A 16,685-nucleotide genomic window follows, 5' to 3' on the forward strand; every position below is an offset into this window, starting at 1 on the left:
GGGGATGGCAGGTGGGGACACTGCAGCTTTGGGGGTGCTCAGACCTGGCGGCTAGAGTCAGAACAGCTGCTTGGAATGTAGTGACGCCACGGGGCAGGCGAACCTCCCCCAGATGCTGGGATCAGCCGCCCGCGCCTGCTAGTGGCGGGGTGGGGGAGGGGCCAACCGTGCGTGTGGCACGGTGAGATGAGCCAGAAAGAGGGTCACTGTCACCCAGAATGCCCGATGGGCCCCGATGACTGCTGAGCCAAGCCCAGTGTCGAGGTTCTTGGGATCATGGGCTGTAGCTTCCCGTCTTCTTGGCGGCCTGTCCCCTTCTCTGTCGGTGGAGGGTCCCCGTGTTTCCAGCACAGAGGATCCTGAGCAAAGGTTGCTCTCATTAGGATACCACGGACCCTCTGGTGGTGCCTGCATGTGGGTGGGGGGTGCAGAGGCGGGGCGGTGCCTGGTTTGGGTGGGGGGGTGCAGAGGCGGGGCGGTGCCTGTGTGTGGGTGGGGGGGTGCAGAGGCAGGGCGGTGCCCGCCTTTGCGGGGGGTGCAGAGGTGGGGCCGTGTCTTTGTGGGGGTGCAGGGTGCTGGTGGGACTGACTGCAGGGAGAACAGCTGGTCTGAGTCCAGCTGGGTCCCGTCACACCCTTCCTCCATGACCCGGTGACCCTGAACTTGTGTGGCTGCATCTTCCACTCCTGGCTGCTGAGTTCACGCAGGCAGGTGGGTTTTTGTGGTTTGCAACTTAGCAACCTTTCCTGGGCCACCTGAGCACTGTGACAGGTGTAATGAGAAGAGAGGCCTGGTCCTCCTGTGCTGTCCTTCCTAGAGGAGGACGTGCGAGCTGGGGCTAGAACAGGTGGAGTTCGTACAACAGGGAGCCTTTCTTGGGTGGCAGGACTGTGCTAGTGAGGCATCGACATGCAAAGCAATGGACTGGGTCAGTTGAGGCCCGGGAGCTGTCAGTAAGTCAGCGTGCAGGGTCGAGGCGGGCCAGGCCGTCGGTGCCATGAAGTCTGAGCGTCAGTGATCAGGGCCACACACCCAGAGAAGGGTGGAGGGGCCCAGCAGGACATCTGTGGGACGCCGGAGAGTTCTGTGAGGTGACCCCAGTCCCGGGCAGGGTCCCAGGGACTGGGGTTGGATGGGGAGCTCTGACTCAAACGGCGTGCAGGGGCTCTTGGCCCAGGTGGGACAGCAGTGGACACAGGGTCCCCTGGGGGTGCCGGTGGGGCTTGGCCATCTGCTCTGGCCAGCCTGGCTCTGTGTGGGGCTCGGGGGGGCTGTGCCCCCTGTGCAAACCTCGGCCTGGGGCTTGGGAAGGGCAAGCAGTGTAGGAGGTGAGGCCTGAGTGTGACCCACTCGCTTCCAGTGATCCTGCCTCTGAGCCTCAACTCATATGTTTGAGACACGAGCGAATCTCCCAGGAGTCGAGCCAGGATTTCTAAGTATTCTGTGATAGCAAAACTCACAGTTAAATTTTTGATAAAGTTGCAATCGGGCACCTGGGGGGCTCAGTCGGTTGGGGGTCTGACTTCAGCTCAGGTCATGATCTCACGGTTCGTGAGGTCAAGCCCCGCGTCGGGCTCTGTGCGCTCTGTGCTGACCATGCAGAGCCTGCTTGGGATTGTCTCTCTCTCCCTCTGTTTCCACCCTTCCCCCTGCTCGTGCTTTCTCTCTCTCTCACAATAAATAAATACACTTAAAAATCAATCAATCAGTCAATCAATCAAAAGGAAAGTAGCCGCCCAGGCTGTGGGCGTCCATGGGCTCTGGCATGGGGACACTGGGGACCCGGTGAGGTTGTGGAATGAGGAGCAGGAAGAAATACTTCACTTCCAGGCCTGCCTCGCCCGGGGTGTGCTCCCTTGTGCGGGAAGGCCGGCTCCGGTCCTGCAGCCTCTGTGATCCTCATTTGCACCTCGGTGGTCTTTCACGGAGCTCTCCTTGGGGACAGATGGGAGGCTTGATCTCCCCTTCTTTCAAATTCCTGAACCAAATGAGCTGTGTCCTGCATCCCCGCAGTGCAGCCTGGGTGGCCGTGGGGTTCAGGTCGGGCCCGTCTCTTGAGGACAGGCTCCCGTGATTCCTGATCCTCTTGTTCCTCTCGGACTATCCTGCCCTTAAGATGGGACCGTCCTGGCTGCTTCTGGGGGCAGGGAGCCTGGCTCCCCACCGTCTACTCCACCCTGTTTGCTTTCTTATGGCTTTCGTCCCAGCCCTCCCGCTGACGGCTCCGACACGCGATGAACCATGACCTGTCTCTTGCAACTCAAGGTCTCTACTTTTAAAACGCCAGACCCTTCCCTCATCCCGCTGGCTGAGTAAATCCACCCTTGACGGGAGGATGCTACTGGCTGAAAGGGGAATTAGTGGGAGACAGAAAGTCACGAGGACAGCAGCCGTAGCAAAGAGCAAAGTCCGTCCTGGTACAAGAGGGCCTTGTGGTGCCAACAGCCTCCTGGAAAAGGTGCACTTATGTTGTTGCCAGACTGGTTGTGGCTTCCAGGGCTGTCGTGCAGCCCAGGTCAGATTGTGTCCTGGCGGCTCTGAGGTTTCATCCCACACACACTCACTCGTACACACACACACCCCACACTCACTCGGACACACACACACTCACTCGTGCACACACACATTCGTACACACATCATACATTCACACATACTCATACACACTCACCCACCCCCATACTCACTTACTCATATACACACACACTCTCACACCCACACTCACTCATACACTCACACACACCTCCACACCCCCCACACTCACTCATACACCCCCCACATACACACTCACTTGTACACACTCACTCATGCACACACTCATACATTCACACATACACACACTCTCACCTACACCCACCCCCACTCACTCATACACACACACTCACTCGTACACACACACACCCCACACTCACTCGTACACACACACACTCACTCGTGCACACACACTCATTCGTGCACACACTCACTCATACACACACATACCCCACATACACACACTCGTACATACACTCATACACACACTCGTACATACACTCATTTGTACACACACTCATACATTCATACATACTCATATACACCCTCACCCACCCCCACACTAACTCACTCATATACACACACACTCTCACCCACCCCCACCTCCACACTCACTCGTATACACACTCACACTCACACACCCACACTCACTCATACACTCACATACACCTCCACACCCCCCACACTCACTCGTACACACACTCATACACTCACACACATACACGCATACCCACACCACACTCACTCATACACTCACACACACTCACACATATGCATATTCACACTCCTGCTCACACAGATGTCCCGTGACTTCCAGCCAGGTTGGCTGTGGTCTGTCTAGTGCATGAGAAAAGCCTTTAAATTGAAATACAGGGACACCTGGGTGGCTCAGTCAGTTGAGCGTCCTACTCCTGACTTCGGCTCAGGTCACGACCTCACAGTTCATGAGATCGAGCCCTGCGCTGACAGCACAGAGGCTGCTTGGGATCCTCTCTCTCTCCCTCTCTCCCTGCCCCGCCCCCGTTCATGCACGCTTGTGCTTTCTTTAAAAGATAAATAAACATTAAAAAAACCTTAAATATGAACTGAGCGTTTGCTTTGTGCACCAACCAGGCCATTGGGTGGAGATTTGAGCTTTTATTTCTGGCATTGGGTAGACAGAGGCGAATCCGTGAGCGTCGTTGGCATTGTCCACATCACGTGCGCCGGCTGGGTGGTGGGTGCAGCACGGTCAGTCACCTGGGGCCCCCGCCCCGGGATGCTCCACGTGTCACCTTCCCGCTCCACGATCCTTTAAGGCACGTTTCCACATCGCGTCTGTTTCTGCATCCCACTGCTGAGTCTGCATCTGCTGTTTCTGCTTTGTCCTGGGTCAACCCAGGTGACAGATCCCCGTGTCGGGGATTTCCAGGAAAAAAATCCATCATGGTGTGGGCTGTGGCTATGGCGGGATGGGGAGCTGGGGGCCTGCAACCTTTCCAGGAATGCTATTGTGCTTGATTGGAATGATCCAGAAGGGGGAATTTGGGCCAGTGGCCACAAGTACAGCAAAGCAAGCACCAGCCCAGCACAGAGAGGGCCGCAGCTGCCCTGGGTGATGGATGGAGAGCCCCGGGGCAGGGGAGGGGAGGGGGGAGCACCTGGGCTCTCACACAAGGTCTGTCCTTGGCCAACTGCCTGTCACCTGAGCCTCAGCCTCCTGATCAGCACGCAGGGCCTTGGTGCAGGAGCCGACACCTAGTGCTGCTGTGGGGGTTAAGTGAGGTCATATCCACACAGCTCCAGGCCGGGCCAGGTCCCTCCTCTCCTTGCCCCTTCCCCTTCCTGTCTACTCCGTGCAAACATGGGAGTGTCCCAGGCTAGCCGGGTGGCACCTGGCAGGGGTGGGGGACCGCAGCTCACCTGCATGACAATGAGGCAAGAATTCGATATGGTGAATCGTCCGTTCAACGTGGAAAGAAAGACCTGTCTTCAGAAGAAGGCTGGTAAAAAGGCACAAGGTGTGGGTCCCTAAGTCACGGCCTCTCCGCACAGGGTTGAGAGGGACAGGCCAGGTGCCCCCGAAGGAGCCGGTCTCTGCTCTGGCACTCTGGTTTTGTTCCCACTTTGCAAACCACTGGGCTGCATATTTCTTTTTTTAACTTAAAAAAAAAATTTATTTGTTTTGAGAGAGACAAAGCATCCAAGTGGGAGAGGAGCAGAGAGCCAGCAACAAAGAGAGAGAGAGAGGGTGGGGAGGGAGAGAGAATCCCAAGCAGGCTCCACACTGTCATCACAGAGCCCAACACGGGGCTTGAACTCACCAACCTCGAGATCCCGACCTGAGCCGAAACCAAGAGTTGGACGCTTAACCGACTGAGTCTCGTAGGCGCCTCTGGATAATTTTTTACATTCTTAAACCATGTCGGGGGGGCAGGGTCTTCCAAGGAAGTCTGAGGGGAAGGAGGACATGAGTCTGTATGGTAAGGAGGACAGGAGGTCTGACCCGACCGTGGGCTTGTGTTCCAGGTCTCTCCGTGTGAGCGGTGCCGCTGCGAAGCCAACGGAGAGGTGCTGTGCACAGTGTCCGCGTGTCCACAGACGGAGTGTGTGGACCCCGTGTACGAGCCTGACCAGTGCTGCCCCATCTGCAAAAATGGTAAGCAAGATGCCCGTCGACGGGGCCGCGTCCTACACGTGTTTACCGCCTGCTTCGTGGTCCGTGAAACACAAAGCCGCGTGAATGAGTGAGTTGGGATGTGTGTCCACGCACCCTCGCGGGCCCAGCACGTGACCGCTGGCCCCAGGGGACAATCAGGAGGCGTGCTGTCTCTAGTTGGGGTCGGCCCCGTGTTCTAGGGCATCGAGAAGTGCTTTGTGGAGAATTTCGATTTCCAGAGTGAGGAGAGTCGTTCATTTTAATTTAACTTTGTTTGTTCTTGCAAAGCAGTTTCTCTCCTTCCAAGACAAATCAAACAGGCCGGCCGGGCTCATTTGCTTTTCATTACTAAGTGAATTAAACCGGGAGCATAATTGAATATTTTTCATAAGTAAATCAGGCAGGAAGAGAAACCCCCTCTCCGGTGAGAGCCCGTGGTAGATCAAAAGCCTCATCTGGTTTACGGAGAAGAAACGGCAGGATGTCCTTGATCATAATTTATGAAGGGACAGCATTTCCTCATCCTGAATAACGAGAAGTACTTTGTACCCGAAGTACTGAGTGCCGTTCTGGGTGCCGCACTGGAAGAGGGGATGTGACAGGAGGGTGTTCCCAGGGAGAGTGGGCCGAAGAGAGATGGCTCAAGAGGACAGCGTGGTAAAGCCTTTGAGCTGGAAGTGAGCGGACTCTGGCTTCATGACCACATCTTCGGGAGTTCGAGTCCCGCCCCTTCAAGAGGACTCCGGTGATGTCTGCAGGGCCCCAGGGCGTGGCCTGAGGGCTCCTGGCCACAGCCACAGATTGGCTCAGAGAGGTGAAAGCAGTTCCCCCGGCCTGAGCGTTTCAGGGGAGGGGCGTCGCTCTGGGGTTGTAGGACCGAGCTGGAAGCTGTGCGATGCGGGCTTTGCAGGTGGCCGGTGGTTATACGGGGCTGTTGCCGGTGTTTGAGACGATGCTCAGGTTCTGCAGTCGTGCCAGTCAAAGCCGCGTGGGTGGTGGGGCGCCACGATACCCTTCGCGAGGTAGACGCAGGTACCGGACTACACCACCATGATACACGTGCAGGAGGGGGAGTCGAGTTTCTGGGGAAGAAGGATAGTCCAGGAAGACCAAGCTCGCTGCGTTGGAGGTGGAAAGGGCCACCCTGTGGAGGCGTGGTTTGCACGGCCTTTTGAACGTAAGCGGACAGCGTTAGAGCTCTTGTAGAGCGCGCTTTCCGTGGGGTCGCTGTTCTGCGTGTGTTAATCCTGAAGAACGAAAACCACGGGGCATGATGCCACGAGATTCCATGCGATCGAGCAGGGTGGGGGGCGTTTGAGCACAGACTAAGCTCTTTGCAAAATCAGGTCACACGGACAGCTGCGGGGTGGGAAGGGCATCAGTGTGGCTTTCTCTGCTAGGGTTTGTTAGAACTGGCAGGAATGGAGTCGGGGTGGGGAAGGAGAGGCTGCTAGAGAGGCTGGCGGCCCTCGCTGGGGTGTGGAGTGAAGGAAACCTGCAGAGGCGTGGGTCGGTGCCTGGGGTCCCTCGGAGATGAGGGCGGCTCATCTCTAGGCTGCAGCACCAGCTCAGGGGCTGGGTGCAGGGCTGTGTACTGCACAAGTAACCTCTTATTGAGTCAGTGCTGTTTAGTGATTGATTTAAATATGGGTTGCCCACAGATCTGGTATCTTAAGTATCTAAGATACTGTTATTTCTCTTGCCACGCACAATCAGAAACAAAGTTTTGGAGTTTGATAGGGAATCTTTGGATGTTTCTGAAAGATGAGAAGATGGGATTTCAATCTCTGAGGAATTTTCAATCCCTGAAACTTTAAAAAAAAAAAAAAGTTTATTTAAAGGCGCCTGGGTGGGTCAGTCAGTTAGGCATCTGCTTCAGCTCAGGTCATGATCTCTCAGTTCATGAATTTGAGCCCTGTGTCGGGCTCACTGCCATCAGCCCAGAGCCTGCTTTGGATCCTCTGTCTCCCTCTCTCTTCACTCCTCCCCTGCTCACATGCTCTCTCTCTCTGTCTCTCAAAAATAAACACATTAAAAAATGTTTATTTTGACAGGGAAAGAGAGTACACATGGGCACATAAGCGAGTAAGGGGCAGAGAGAGAAAGAGAGAGAGAGAGAGAGAGAGAGAGAGAGAGAGAGAGAGAGAGAGAGAATCCCAAGCAGGCTCCGTGCTGTTAGCACAGAGCCCGACTTGGGGCTTGATCCCACGAACTGTGAGATCATGACCTGAGCTGAAATCAAGAGTCGGATGCTGAATTCACCCACTGAGCCACCCAGACACTCCATCCAATCCATGAAACTGTATAAAGGTTTAAAACCATTTATAATGGCACAACGAACAGGTGTATACCTTTCACGATATTTACCTATGGCTAACGTTTTGCCGTTTTGCTGTATCTCTTTTGACCTCTGTCTTTATCCCTGCTTTTCCCCATGTCTGTCTGTAACCCCGTGCCATCCATACATCTCCTACTTTGTTCTTTCCCATAATGTACACTGGAGACCTTCTATTTATACCATCACCAGCATGAAGCCTACTGAGTAAAGTTCAAGATCTTTCTTTGCAGTTCTTTTTACTCTTAGGATTTATCCCGGTTAGGTATAGAGTCAGAGAACTATCTTTAGAAATTATCTTTTTTCAGGGGGCGCCTGGGTGGCTCAGTCAGTTAAGCGTCCAACTTCGCCTCAGGTCATGATCTTGGATTCCATGGGTTCGAGCCCCAGCATTGGGCCCTGTGCTGACAACTCAGAGCCTGGAGCCTGTTTCGGATTCTGTGTGTCCCTCTCTCTCTGCTCTTCCCCTGCTTGCATCTCTCTCTCTCAAAATAATAAATACACATTAAACAAAAGAAATTATCTTTTTTTTCATCTCCATGACATGGATTTTAATTTTTTTTAATGTTTGTTTTGTCTTTGAGACCGAGAGAGACAGAGCATGAGCAGGGGAGGGGCAGAAGAGAGGGAGACCCAGAATCTGAAGCAGGCTCCAGTCTCCCAGCTGTCAGCGCAGACCCCGATGCAGGGCTCGAACCCACAAACCGTGAGATCATGACCTGAGCCAAAGTCGGATGCTTAACCAACTGAGCCCCCCAGGCGCCCCTTTGACATGGATTTATAACTGAAAGTTTGTACCTCTGGAACCCCTTCACCTATCCCTCCCAACTCCCCACCCCGCCCCTGTGGCAGTCACAGTGTGTTTTTGAACCAATTCTTTATTGGTGTGCGTATGTTAAAATTTGAAGGATTCTTCCTTTGAGAGACAGCATGGAATGGAATAAAGCAGGATTTGGGGATGGTGTATTCGAGAGTCTTAGAAGGAGCAGAAATATGCTTTTTAAAACCAGATTCAAGAAGGATTACAGGTTCTAGAAGGATTTGTATTAAAACGTTTTGATCCAATTATGTCAGAACATCAACAACTTTTTTATTTTCAGGCGTACAAGTAGGAAGAAATTTAAATGTGCCTAATCGTATAAATGCTAGTAAGTTTTGCTATACCATATTCTCCAGATAGAATGTGGTTTTTCAGCCGCCAATGGCCATAGGGTATTCTGACCTTCACAGATTAAATGACGTTTGACATTCCTAGCAAAAAATTGACTTGAGAAATGAAGAGTTTCTAGTGAGCATGAGTTCTCTGTAATCATTGACCGAGATTAGTGAATAATTTAGAGTTCATCCCTGCCACGCACACACATAAAACAATGTTTTTGTAAGAAAAAATTACACGTGGAATCCCAGATTCTAGGACATCAAAAACAATGCATGGGGCTCCCGGGTGGCTCAGTCGGTTGAGCATCTGACTTCGACTCAGGTCATGATCTGATGGTTTGTGAGTACGAGCCCCACATCAGGCTCTGCGCTGACAGCTCAGAGCCTACTTAGGATCCTCTCTTCCCTTGCTTTTCTGCCCCTCCCCTGCTTGCCCCTCCCCCACAAAAATAAACATTAAAAAATATATTAAAAAACCAGCGCCTTATACAAAATTCAATGCTTGGATAGACATAGCTTGGATGGAATAAGAAAGGTTTTAAGTCTTAATCTCAGTAAACAGGCCTTTACTCTGCATACTCTAATGTTTTGACCTATCGCCTTAAATACCTCCTTCTCCCGACAGAAGGAAAATTACAGTTGAGTTGCAAGCTGTCAAAGTCACTTGCGTCAAGGGAGCAAAAGTTTGAAACCTGGAATGCATGGGGTATAAATAAATGATCACAAATCAAGTGCACTTAATATATTCACTTTGGTGACTTGTGTAGATCAATCTCCCAAGGATTTTCTTTTGATAAAATGGTTTGGGTGGCGCTGCGTTTTTTTCTCCCCACTGTTCGCAGTGATACAAACAGTGAATATTATTTATACGGACTTTCAAGATGTCAGGTGTGCTCTGGTAACAGGCGCACTTCACAGATGAGGTTCACAGCACTCGTTCCAGTAAAGCCCCTTTGTCTCAGACACTTGCCACATTGGAGATCGGGAGACTCTGTTCTGCACCTGGGTGCTCCCCTACAGGCATGCAAGCGGGGCATGACCTTGACTCTGGGCCTTGTTAGGATCAGCTCTGATTGTCTGAAGGGGAAGAACATATCCAAGGTAGTACAACGTACTTCCAGGAGCATAAAGCCCTGAGTACAAAGGTGGTATATCTCGCTGGAGTATCCGTGCTTCTGAAAATACAGTTGACCCTTGACTGACACAGGTTTAAACTGTGGGTCCACTTGCATACAGATGTTTTCCCAGTAAACATAGGACAGTTCTATAAATGTGTTTTTGCTTCCTCGTGATTTTCTTAACATTTTCTCTTCTCCAGCTAACTTCAGGAGTATGACATTTAATACATACAGCATACAAAATATGTGTTAATCAACTCCTTGTGTGATCTATCAGTAAGACTTCTGGTCAACCCGTAGGCTGTGAGTGGTGAAGTTTTGGGGGGGGAGTCAAAAGTCATACAGAGATTTGTGACTGCACAGGGGTCAGTGCCCTAAACCCCTGCACTGTTCCAGGGTCGACTAGTTTTTTGCAACCGTATTTCCACGAGAAAATAAATACGGCTTTTGGGAGGGAAGGAAATGAAAACTTTTATAAAATTTTTAAGAAAAATACTGAGACTTTAAATGATTGGAGGCACTTTTGTGAAAATGTTGTGAGAAGCACTAAGAATTAGTTTTTTTTTTTCTCCCATGTATTTCAGAGAGTAGGAAAAGATCTTGATTAAACCACATGTAGTGAGTTGGACAGAACTGAATGGTGTGTGTATGTGTGTGTGTGTGTGTGTGTGTGTGTGTGTGTGTGAGAGAGAGAGAGAGAGAGAGAGAGAGATACTCATACCAAGATCCTTCTTACAAGGAAAAACCTCTATCATTTGGCCTCACCATTGAATCTTTCCAAAATCTTTACCAAAAAAATAACACCAATCTTACGGAAATACTTTTAAAGTGTTTCACTATTTAAAGGTAAATGATTTTGTCCATTAAAAATATAAAGGAAACTACAAATATCGGAATTAATACTTGATACAGAGTTGTTGTACAAAATAAATATGTAAAAATCAGTGGTATTTCTATATACCAGCAGCAAATAGAAATGAATTAAAAGGTAGTCTTTCAAGTAACATCATGAATATTAAATACCTAGAGGTAAATCTAACACAATATGGCAAGATTGCCATGGTTAAAAATGTTTTTTTAGGGGCGCCTGGGTGGCTCAGTTGGTTAAGCATCTGACTTGGGCTCTGCGGTTCATGAGTTCAAGCCCCGCGTCAGGCTCTGTGCTGAAAGGTCAGAGCCGGGAGCCTGCTTCAGATTTTGTGTCTCCTTCTCTCTCTGCCCCTCTCCGACTTGTGTTCTGTCTCTCTCTGGGTCTCTCAAAAATAAACGTTAAAAATTTTTTTGAAATATTTTTTAAAATTTTATTTATTTTGAGAGAGATAGAGACAGAGAGAGCAAGGGAGAGGCGGAGAGAATCAAAGAGAGAGAATCCCCAGCTGACTCTGTGCTGACAGCACAGAGCCTGACATGGGGCTTGATCTCACGAACCATGAAACCGTGACCTGAGCTGAAATCAAGAGTCAGACGCTTAACGACTGAGCCCCCCAGGCGCCCCGCCACAGTTAAAAACCTTAAAGCTTTATTGAGAGAAATGAAAAAAGGCCTAAGTAAGTGGAAGGATGTACCATGTTCATAACTGGAAGAGTCAGTAATGTAAAAACGTCAGCCTGCCTCAAATTTAGCTATCGGTTCAACACAATTCTGGTAAAAAAGCCCAGTGGTGTCTGTGCGCGTGTGTGGATATTACCAAACCGATTCTCAAATCCACATGGGAATGTAAATGTTAAAGAGTAGCCAGGGAAATACTGAAGGAGAACCACAAAAGCTGGAACAGGTACACTGTGAACGTAATGGACATCCCAAAGATAAAAAGACTGACAAATGAGAGCAGGATAGAATCAGAAAAGACCCAGAAATAAAGACCAGGAGATTATGCTGATACCGCAGTACTGTGGGGAATCGTTCCAACAAACAGTGCTAGGTTGATTGTGTAGAAGGTAGGAGGGTACCTTGCCTTTTGTGTCACACTGTTGAAAAAAAAAAATTCCAAATAGCATTTAGATAGGAAAGTTAAAATAATAATACTCTTAGAGGAAAACATAGGAGACCGTCTTTATGATTTTGAGTAGGGAAAGATTAACTTAAGAGAACACTCAAAATATTCACCACGATGAAAGGATTGGTAAATTGGACTTTGTTAAAATTAAGAAACGCTGTTCATCAAACAACACTTCTTAAGCCAGGGCAAAGCAGCCCATATATGTGGGGGGAAATGGAATATATCTTTCTGATAAATGACTAAACAATTCCAACACATAGAAAGCAAGTGGAGAGATAAAAAAGAGAGGAAAAAGGTGATGGGGATTCGCAACTCTTTGGACCTCAGTGTCCTTCTCCTCCTTCCACTGATCAGAGAGACAAGTCTTGTCCCCGAGGCTTGCATACTGAGCTGCTGTCCCCCTCATCTACTTCCATAACATTGCAGCTGTGTGACAGGGCCTACTTCTAGAGCAGACATGAGAGGGGGAAAAAACTTGGATCTGTTTTAGTGAAATTAAATTAGTGTGAATCCACAGTAGACTGTGATAAATTCGGGTGCGTATTTGAATTCTTCGAACACTGATTAAAATCAACAAAGGAACTCAGCATGGCCCACTAAAAATATTTATCTAACGTGAAAAAGGCAGTCAGGGAGAAACAGAGGAATACAAAGCCAGGAAACTGGCGGGTGGCTTCGGATGCACTTACCCTGTCCGTAGTCGAGCTCCCCACACACAACCGCCATTTGATTTTTTCCTCGCTTGTGCTATAGATACCTCTCTGCCTCCTTCAAGTGTTGCTTCTCCTTGTCATTCTAGACTCTTCCTTTTGATGATTCAGCTTCCCGGGACCTGGGGCTGCGCATGCAGGGAGAACAGAGGTCACTGGGTGCCTGCGGGTCTCCTGCACCTACAGTGCTCTGCAGGGATCTCAGGCTCCAGGACACACCTTTCACCCAGCTAAACCATGGTGGGCATCAGAATTGCCTCCAGGACTTGCTAAAACATGGACCAGTTGGGCTCCACCCCCAGAGTTCCTGATCCGGAAGGTTTGGCCTGGGGTCTAAGAATTTGCATTTGTTTTTAAAACTTTTTAAGTTTTTATTTATTTTGAGAGAGAGAGAGAGAGCACATGAGCAAGGGAGGGGCAGAGAGAGAGAGAATCCTAAGCAGCCTCTGCACTGTCAGCACAGAGTCCGACTCAGGGCTCAAACTCACGAACCGTGGCATCACCACCTGGGCGGAGATCAAGAGTCTGATGCTTAACCGACTGAGCCACCCAGGCACTGTGAGAATTTGCATGTTTTTAAAGCTTTACACTCATTCTGGGGCTTGAACTCCCGACCCAGAGATCAAGAGCTGCCACACTCCTGGGTGTTTCTGTTGCTGCCGGTGTGGGGACCTCCCTTCGAGAACCACCTGTTTCAGACACAATGGTTTTTTCTCTCCTTTGATATGTCCTCCTGGTCAAGGGTAAGGAGAAAGAAGCACACAGAGGACCTGTGAGGTTTTAGACACGAATGAGATCATTCGGAGAATTGGATGCATTTCCGGATGCATTCTTTTACACTTGGTGTTTCTCTGGACATTTTAGAGTTTCTGGAAATATATAACACGTAGTAATATTTTACACATTGAAACATCGGGGCAGAGAGAAACGACTGCATGGCAAGTCAAAAGGCTGCCCCCATCTGTGGTCTCCACCTGCCGACGCATGTGCCCCTGCAGGTGGACAGCAGGTTCGACTCTGAGCTTCCCAGCAGCCAAAGCAAGAGCGAGAAGGGTAATAAATCTGACCTGCCAAGAGGGATACGCCACAATGCTGATTTTCAGAGGAAGTGACTTCCTAGTGAACAATTTGCTGGAGAATGATCCATAAATGAATTTTTTTACAAATGTCCAAGTTCTATTCAAAGAATGATCCATAAATGAATTTTTTTTACAAATGTCCAAGTTCTATTCAAAGAATGATCCATAAATGAATTTTTTTTTACAAATGTCCAAGTTCCATGCAAAGAATGATCCATAAATGAATTTTTTTTACAAATGTCCAAGTTCCATTCAAAGAATGATCCATAAGTGAATTTTGTTTTTTACAAATGCCCAAGTTGCATTCAACTTCCGTCAGCATTTCCCAGCATAGATCAAAATGACCAGAGTGCCAACATGCCTTCTGTTTTGCCTACATTCTGGTGCTGTGGGAATAACGAGTCGGATGGCATGCCATTAATCCTCATAAAGCCCAGTGAGCATCAATTATTTATTCTGGAGGGAAGCTTTTGGACGTCCCCTGACGTTTCTCCTCACTCCCCTACCTAACACTCTGGGCTTGAGGTTGTACCTTCCAGGCTCAGATTCTCTGGGTCATCAGAGAAACCCCAATCCCTCCTGGGTCTTCTCCTTTCTGACAAGTTAGGGAAAGAGGAGGGACGGAGAGGGGGTGTGTGCTTGACTTCAGGAGCTTACTTCGCTTCCACTCCTCCTGAGACCTTTGCATTAGCAGCTCTTCTTTGTAAATTTGCGAGCAGCTTAAAAGGACACTTTGGTTTGTAAACATTGGGACAGAATCTGATCTGTAAGGTGAATAAACCAAGCCAGACGCAGACCGGCCCACAGTGGTTGCTACCTGATTATTATGAAGAACTGTTTTTCTGAGTTAAGTATGCGGTACTTGTAAACTTCTAGACAGAAAGTGTATGATAGCAGATTTTTTTTAAAAAATTGTTTAATTTTTGGTATGTTTCCTAAAGTCGGACTGAACTGCATTTGGTCATCAATTTCAGACAAAGCAGGGACTCAGGTCACAAACTAGTGTCCACCAGGTTTGGCCATTTCTCCTTTACATGGTACCTTTGATCTTGCTGAGGACCAGACCTGGTGTCCCTTTTTTGTATCCCTTCTTGGTGCAGACATGTGTTCAACTGTCCTCACCTGGAAAACCTTCTCTGGCCTGCTTTTTTATTTTTGTTTTTGTTTTTGTTTTTTTTTTTAATGTTTATTTATTTTTGAGAGAGAGACAGAGTGTGAGCAGGGGAGGGACGGAGAGAGGGAGACACAGAATCTGAAACAGGCTTCAGGTTCCGAGCTGTCCACACAGAGCTCTTCGCGGGACATGAACCCAAGAACCTTGAGACCATGAGCCGGGCCAGAGTTGGATGCTTAACCGACTGAGCCCCCCAGGCGCCCCTCTCTGGCCTGCTTCTTACAGAAAGTTAATTTCACTGTTGCTTCTCCAAAGCCACAGCTCCTAATCACCTTGAAGTCTGATGTAAGAATTGGGGAGACACCATAATTAAATATGTTCTTTTGTTGAATAATTGGCTCTTCTTTCAGATTATTGGAGAGAAGCGTGTGTGTGTGTGTGTGTGTGTGTGTGTGTGTGTCCCTGCATGTGTTGCTTTTATAAAACCTTGAGTCAATTCCTATTTATTTTACTGCAGACCCAAAGATGAGGCAAGTTATGGTGCCTGCCTGTAATGAGCTCATAGTGTAGAGGGGACGTTGTCCTGTAAATAACTTGCTCTGCTACTTTGCTCGGATTTATGATGACCATGGCGAGGGAGAGGGGAAAACCTGAGTGAGACTGCAGTAAACATGACCGTGTGCATGGCCCTTATTTGTTTTTGAATCATTTCATTTGGATAAATTCCCAGCAGTGAGATGATCAGGTCAAAGGTTTGGAACATTTTTATGATTGTGATGTGTATCATCACGTTGTTTTACAGAAGGTCATGCACATGAGCAAAAGCTTCTGCTTTTGTGATAACCTTGCTAAACCTTTTGTTAATTTAATTTATAGAAATTGTTGCTTATTGTTTTTAATAGCGGGCACCTAAACCCTGAAATGTCTCGTGGCATTTTTTTCCGCAACGTGTTATGCTTTGCTGCCTTCTTAACAAGATCGCTTTGAACAGGATTTAAATGGTTCTGAAAGTCATCGATGTGAGAAGGAGTTCTTGCCCTGCCTGGTAATCCAGTGAGGTGTCCAGAGTAGAAGCTTGATCAAGCAGCTTGATTTCTCTGCACCCTTTTTGTTCTTGTGTAATGGACACATGGCTACATATGTGGATATCTTGTAACAGTTACATTACATGATGGGTTTAGAAGTGGTCATAATACTGACTGATCCTCACTGTGTACTATAGGAGATACATTGGCAGAAGGGAAGAGTTCTGGAAACACAGATCCTGTGAGGGAACCAGGACCCCCCCCACCCCGCCCCTGCTGCTCCTGAGCTGAGAAGCACATGGGAGAGGAGGGAGGAGCACTCTGGGGGCTCTAGAAGCAGGAGGAACCAAGAGTTGGGGTCCTGGGCAGGAGCCAAGGCACCCGGTTAGGGGCTGGGATAGTCCCACAAGCCTTGGAGGTAGGAGAGAGCTGGGGCACAGACGAGCTCACCAAGAACCTTGCTGCCACATGCGAGGTCAGATTAAGTCCCAAGGCAGTGAGGCGCCCGAGAAGAGTCTTTAGGACAGAAGTGGCACAAATTTATTTATTTGTTTATTTGGCACAAATATATTTAAACTGCAGCATTCATTCTGGGTGTGGGGCTGGGAACCCTTGGAAAAGGACATAGTAGGCTCCATTGGAAGACAAAGGCTTTGCTCGGCATTTCAAGTGGTCAAGTGAGACTAAATGTTTTGAAGCCGCAGGGTGGAAATCCTGACTTTGGAGCTAAGCAGATGTGACTTCCCAGGTGAATCCCTGTCCCCTTGTTTAATTTTCTTAGCGACTTCCGTTTCTTCCCCTGCAGATGGGGGGACAACCCGTAGGTGCCCTGCAGGGTTGGCGTGAGGGTTGAACACAACACGTTCCGCGGACCGAAGGCTCAGGACTGTTTGCGGCCTCCTAGGGCCCCACATCCGGTTGTAACTCTAAAAAGTAAAGCCATCGCCAGATTGTTTTGCACGGATCCCCGGAAGCTGT

The 16,685-nt window shown here is 49.1% G+C and overlaps 1 protein-coding gene across 1 annotated transcript in view; it reads left to right on the forward strand.

The window, feature by feature from the left end:
- The window catches only part of VWC2 (von Willebrand factor C domain containing 2), a 122,424-nt gene that overhangs the window by 18,098 nt on the left and 87,641 nt on the right, over nt 1-16,685 (forward strand). The window contains exon 2 of the mRNA XM_042913712.1: nt 5,040-5,169. Coding sequence (XP_042769646.1) covers nt 5,040-5,169 — 130 coding nt within the window. The remainder of the gene's footprint in view (nt 1-5,039; nt 5,170-16,685) is intronic.

The sequence above is a fragment of the Panthera leo genome, chromosome A2, assembly GCF_018350215.1.
Source record: "Panthera leo isolate Ple1 chromosome A2, P.leo_Ple1_pat1.1, whole genome shotgun sequence".
Taxonomy (NCBI): domain Eukaryota; kingdom Metazoa; phylum Chordata; class Mammalia; order Carnivora; family Felidae; genus Panthera; species Panthera leo.